Genomic DNA, 6,561 nt, shown 5'->3' with positions numbered 1-6,561 from the left:
AATATTTTTTAAATAATCATTTTTTATTTCTAATTAAGATTTGAGGTTAAAGCTTTCATACAGATTAATGTATAAGGAAAGTGTACACTGAAAAATGTTATGTAATTAGTCTATAAAAAATATACTAAATACATTTTTTTTAAATCTAAATATTCTATATATTTTTATAAATGTAGATTATATATAGATTACTGTATAAGGAAAGTGTACACTGAAAAATGTTATTATGTAGTCTATTTTGAAAAAAATACATTAAATAAAATTAAAATGAAAAACATCTAAATATTCTCAAAATGACAAACTTATTTGAGAAGCAACACTTTATAGGAGATTGAATTATATTTAGCTTTATATCTAATGCAGTATTAAATCATAAGTACATACGGTTTTAACACTTTTTAGATTTTTATTTGTTAAATAAGACACATTAAGAACTTTTTTTGTTTGTTTTTGCCGTGTATATCTGTAACTGGCCACCTTTTTGTACTTTTTTTCAACATTTTAATCACGTCTTCATTTTAAATGCTCCTGTTAGTGTGATATGCATTTTAAAAGTACAATTAACCTTGCCGTTAATTTGAGCTCACAATAGCCGCATACATCATACTTGTAAATTAACTAGTAAAATGCTTTTTAAAATAGATTAAGATGAAGTACAGTATGCCACACACCGCAGGGTGTGTTAACTTCCCAAAATGTATTTCATGTCAGCTATACCCATCTATACGAGCTGTGATTATACTGACTAAGAGAAAATGAAGTAGCCTACTTACAGGCTAACAGGAAGATATCAGAATAGTACCAAAGGCATGTTTCTGTTTGCAAGGATGTGGTCACAGGCAGAACCTCTGAAAACAGAAGTGCTACTAACTAGTTTTCTTGATAGCATTTAAGGGAAAGGATCTCCTGTGAGACATGTCCTGGTGAGCACAGACACTCATTTCATTTAATGCAATTATTTTGTGTGTGTGTGTGTGTGTTTTAGGTCATAACAACCTCTTTTATTGAATATATTTCAGTAAATGTATTCTCTCTTCCACTAAGTTTCAGTGTTAGAAAATTGCTTGGAGCTTCATTGAAATGTTGTGTGTAAAAATATTATGGCTGCATGATTAGTAATATAAGTACCATGTAAATAGCACGGTTGTGCTTTGTAGTGTACAGGTGGGACATCATTATGAGACTATCGTGAGACTAATGATGATTTTTGCAGACCAGACATGGTTTCGTGAGAGATGCAGCCCACATGTCTGAAAAAGGGAAAGACTGTGGTTTATTGACATGCGTCTCGAAATATATAGAAGTAGATGAAATGTCGAAGAGGTTTAGCTTTGGCATAAGTGGGAAGCTTAAATATTGTCTGTACTTCATAGATAATGCAGGAAGAAAAAAAGACATCCGCCAGTTTGTCCTGCTTAGGTCACATTTAACGGATTTTGTTCTTGTGGTTTATTGGTTTGCAAAAAAATTGCTGATCTTTGGCTGCAGAGGTACGACCTTTACAACTCGGCTAATTTGTATGGGTGTTGTGAGATGAAAGCAGGTTGTTTTGTGTGTGTGTGTGTGTGAGTGTGTAAGCATGTGTTTGTCAGAATGTGTGAATGTGTCCGATATCGGAGGTATTTGGTAATTTCATTGTTACACAGTCACCATTTCCTTTCCATTTTTTTTTAACGGTCATATTATGTTTCTTAACAAAGATTTACTTCATGAGTGCACTGCCACGGAAAACTACCACCAGTTTCACTCTAGGAGAAATGATACTTTGAAGTCATCGGCGAAGGTAAGAATATACTGATAAACTAAAGAGCGGTAAAAATTAAACAGAATTAAATGAACTAAAAAAAATCATTACATTTGTCAATTTCTAATTTTTGTCTATTAAATTACTGTATTTTTAAACAATAAATGAAATTCACATTACCCTTCTTAATATTTACATAAATATATTTTACTATAATAAGTACAATAAATAAAACAAATGTGCAAATTGCATCAGTGATTAATTTTAGACTGTAATGACAAAGCATGAGAGAATTTTAATCTTTGGTGCAAAGTGCTTGATGTAATTGATTATAGTAAGTTCTATTTATTAATCTTGCTAATATTTGACTTCAATACGAAACAAGAGTGCATGAGTGTTTTAATTTATTAAACTTTGCCTCATTTTTTGGCAGCTGGAATTATCAAAAAAAAAAAGTTTAACCATAAAATGAAGGGTTTATCATACAGAGTAAATACATGCTGATCATCAGCAAATCAACATCATGTTCATTTTTTAAATAAGTGGAAACTTGTTCGAAATGAGAACAATAGAAACTTGCCCTGTAAAATGTTTGATGTGTCCGAAGTCGCATGAAACATCATAATTAAAAAAATTAGCTTCAAGTCATTCGGTACCTTTTGCCTTATTAACAAAAAAAATTCCTTTACAATTATGTGCCGTTCCTTGTTTGAAAATCTGTGCAAGGCCATTTTAATGCATATAGAAAACAGACCTAGCATGTTGCATTCAAAACATCCACAAATTTTTTTTTTTAAATCTAATATAAATACATTAACTGTAGCATCAACAAGTGAAAACACAAAGTATAACACTGATGACTGTGCATGTGATATGCAAATTTCAGTTGTGAAAGTTAGAAATCTTATGAAAACATATGTTATGTATTTCGCACCTCTCTGCATGCCAGTTTCAATATGACGAACTGCTCAACTAAAGATGTGGACACTTTAACGCAGAAGTTGGACTTGGTGATTTACGTGCCTGTCCTGGTGTTCGGCTTGGCGTTAAACATCGCAGCATTGGTGGTGTTTTGTCGGCTGCTCAGAAAATGGACCGAGTCCTCCATCTACATGACCAACCTGGCTCTGATGGACCTGCTGTTGCTGCTGCAGTTGCCCTTCAAAATGCATGCAGCACACCACAAGTGGGCAGAAGACACAAAGCTATTTTGCTCCTTCCTGGAAAGTCTTTACTTTGTAGCTATGTATGGTAGCATCTACACAATTGTGTGCATAGCCATAGACCGGTACATCGCCATAAACCACCCATTCCGAGCCAAGCAGGTGCGTTCCAAAAAAAACGCCTTGATTGTTTGCATTTTCATTTGGGTGTTTGTTATGGCAATGACTTCACCCATCTACACCTTCCGGGAAAAGAAAATGGGGAATTTCACCTGTTTCCATGGCTTTTCTAAGAATGGTTGGAGCACTGGAATAATCGTGTGCCTGGAGGTCTTTGGTTTCCTGTTGCCCGCCGCAGTACTGGTGGCGTGTTCCATTCAGAGCGTCCGTACTCTCAAAGCCTCAAAGAACAGCGACCACAAGAGGCAAGCTGGTGTGAGAATCATCTACAGCAGCCTAGCGGCCTTCCTAGTGCCCTTCACCCCCTGTCACGTGGCCATATTCCTGCAGTATCTTGTCCGTAATGGCTTTATTTCAGACTGCAAACAGCAAAAGAACATTGCACTTTTCATACAGGTGTCAATAAACATTGCAAACGTGACCTGTTGCTTGGACGCACTGTGTTACTATTTCATTGCGAAGGAAGTCCGATCCACCAAGGAGACACTTAGACTGTCCATCAGCAGAGTGAGAACCACCAGCACCTCAGATGTCTGAGGTGAATTCAGTTTATTAGTCTTTCAGACTGTGTCCCTATGGATTTCCAGTGGAAGTAAAGATGTGGTCATACTAGTGAAATTTTGCGGTCAGTTTAAGCTAGTTCACCCAAAATTGCAAATTCTGTCATCATTTACTCACCCTTAAGTCCAAAACTGCATGAGTTTGTTTCTTGCTTCTTTTTGAACATAAAATAAGATATTTTGAGAGATGAGAAGTTTTTATTTTAGCCATGCAAATAAAGTCAGTGGGCTCCAATGATGTTTGGTTCCCAACAGACTTCAAAATATCATCTCTTGCGTTCAGTGTTGGGGTAACGCATTTCAAGTAAGTTACGCGAGTTACGTAATCAGATTACTTTTTCAAGTAACTAGTAAAGTAACAAATTACTTTTCAATTTAAAAAAAAAAAAAAATCAGAAAATATACTTCAAATAATAATGCCAGTTACTTTGTTTTCACATTTATTGACTGACAGCTCTCCTGTTCTTATGTTGAGAGCAATCGGAAGTAGGTGCAGAGGTGTTGTGTGCACTGTGGAAACGATGTTACTGTAGTTCTAGACTGAATGTAAACATGCATGTATCTCACTTGCAGAAAAACAGAATCAGTATTCCCCAAAATGAATAAAAACAATGAAATGCAAACTCAGAATATGACACAAACCTGCATATATTAAATATGTTAAAGGGGTCATATGATGCGATTTCAATTTTTGGTTTTAATTTTTTTTGGTGGACTATCCATTTAACTCTACAAAGTGTGACAAATATGAGAAGAAAAAAAGGGGAATAGAACAGAAACTTTACCCTGATCTTCAGAACTGCACAATCCCCAAATTTGTCTGGACTGGAGTTTAAGATCAGGATCACTCAAATCTAAATTTCACAAGACTTTAGACATTAAATTAGATAACTATCCTTCCTTAAAACCACATCCTTGACACCCAAAGCCATGAAAGCAAACACCCACAGAAAATGATAGCATCTGAGAGCATTTCTGATTGGCTAAATATGGGTGGGCTGCTCCCCTGACACATTTTTGCTGTTTTTGAGTTTAGGGAGAGACGGGTGTGATTTCTCAGGACTCAGGTTTTTTGGTTAAATAGATCTGTGGTTAACAAAAGCTTAAGATATTTTCACGCTATGACTTAAAATACATCAGTAATACACTGTGACTTTTTAAAGCTTTAACTTGTCTTGAAAAAGGCGGTTGGCTAAAGGAGAACAGAGGTGGTCTGGGACATTAAATGTCATCACGTCAAACAGGTAAACTCATCTACTCACTAGTCTGCTTTTACAGGCTCACAGGAAAGGAAAATGTCTTTAAGTAAAGAATGAATGAGTTGTCTGAAGTATCGTGATGGTGAAGATGAAGTCATGCGACAGTGGTGTAGTTCATTTATAGCCTACATTTAACTTTTTACTTCCGGTGATTGGATTCAGGATTCAGGCTTCAAAATTTCTAGAAGTTGTTCATTTGTGAAGATAATTATAATGAACAAAACATGTAACAATGATAAGCCTTTGTTGGTCACAGAGCTTACTCTCCACAGTAACCCGGAAGTCTATGGAAAAATCGTATTGGGTTTATTGAGGAAACCAAGGCCTACAAAAATATGTCATCACCGCAGCGCTTTATTTAATGTTATTTTTATTCAAAATTAAATTGTGTCCGTCACACTTACGATGAATTTATGATCCTGTGTTATGGATTTTGCCCCACAGATTCTGTATTTGTCTTATCTCATGCTAAAACTGTCAACATGAGAAACCTGAGGTCTTCATGCTCACACGCGATGGTCGTCTGACAAACCATCCTGAAACCTTTACAATGACTCATAAATCTTTCTGATGCAACATTGGGTATGGCATTACATACTTCACAATTACCTCTTTTGTTATGTATTTTGCCTCCTAAATCAGTATGTTAAAATATCTGTGTAGACTTTTGTCACCAGTTTTGTACTGTGTGTCAATAAAACTGTGTATATTTTGAACAGATTCCCTTAAGTATGAGTTATGGCACCAATTTCCATAAGTTGTGGGTAAGAATGTGTGGGTACGGAGCCATGTGCCACTAGTTTCACTTAGTCAGACAGCGAGTGAATCTCATATCTGGAATTCAGCTGTCTGTTTATATGATGTATGAAGTGTGGCAACATCCTCTTTAGTTAAATAGAAATACATGATGAACAGTTCTGAACACAAGGCAGGTTTTTTTTTGGGGGGGGGGATGCACAAATGTGCTGTACTCTATCAGGCTTATCAGGGTAAGACATTCTGCACGTTTAGTGTAAAATAGAAAATAAAACCCCAACTGTGTTTTAAACCAACAGGAAAAGTCTGGCGATCACATCAACACCTGCTTTGTGGTGACATGCTGCGGTATATATGGTGTTGTTTAGTGCTACTGCCAGCTACTAAAATTTCTGCTACCTCTGGTAGTAAATCACAATTTAGAAATTAATAAAATGTGATCATGATAAAAGGACAAATAACACTGGGGGCCTCAAAAAAAGCTATATAAATCAATCTGAACTACTTTCTCTCTAATAAAGTGCGTAGTTGCATTGTCTCCGCCGTGTTCGCTTAGTCTCTTTTAAACGGTTGCTCTTAATCTAAATCAACTACATTCTTGACCACATGGCTCTTGATGCACTTTAACCTCTGCTAGACCTTTTTTGAAGAAGCTTGAAAGGAACATTTTTGGACAGTTGTTATAGGTTCATGTGAATCATAGCATTACAGTTTATTTTGTATCATCCCTCAATAATTATTACAATGGTTTGCCATGTGTTTGTAGGCTAGGCTAGTTCATCCTTTTTGTGGTATAGAATGAATATGTTTCCTTCTGTAACCAGCAGATGGCGCCAGAATATTTCATCATATCTGAGTTTTTATTGGGGGGGGGGGGGGTAGGTTATTTAGAGGGGAAG

The 6,561-nt window shown here is 35.9% G+C and overlaps 1 protein-coding gene across 1 annotated transcript; it reads left to right on the top strand.

Moving 5' to 3' along the window:
• The first annotated feature begins 850 nt into the window (after nt 1-850).
• LOC107572992 (G-protein coupled receptor 55-like) lies at nt 851-3,706 on the top strand. Its single transcript, XM_016259427.1, has 3 exons — nt 851-923; nt 1,701-1,783; nt 2,694-3,706. Exon 3 carries the CDS (start codon nt 2,701-2,703, stop codon nt 3,622-3,624), a length of 924 nt encoding a protein of 307 aa, XP_016114913.1. The 5' UTR covers nt 851-923; nt 1,701-1,783; nt 2,694-2,700; the 3' UTR covers nt 3,625-3,706.
• The last annotated feature ends 2,855 nt before the right edge of the window (nt 3,707-6,561 follow it).

The sequence above is a fragment of the Sinocyclocheilus grahami genome, unplaced genomic scaffold (genome assembly GCF_001515645.1).
Source record: "Sinocyclocheilus grahami isolate Dianchi unplaced genomic scaffold, SAMN03320097.WGS_v1.1 scaffold1844.1, whole genome shotgun sequence".
NCBI classification, from domain to species: domain Eukaryota; kingdom Metazoa; phylum Chordata; class Actinopteri; order Cypriniformes; family Cyprinidae; genus Sinocyclocheilus; species Sinocyclocheilus grahami.
The sequence above is the reverse complement of the archived record's forward strand: the minus strand, read 5'-3'. Positions and strand labels throughout refer to the sequence as shown.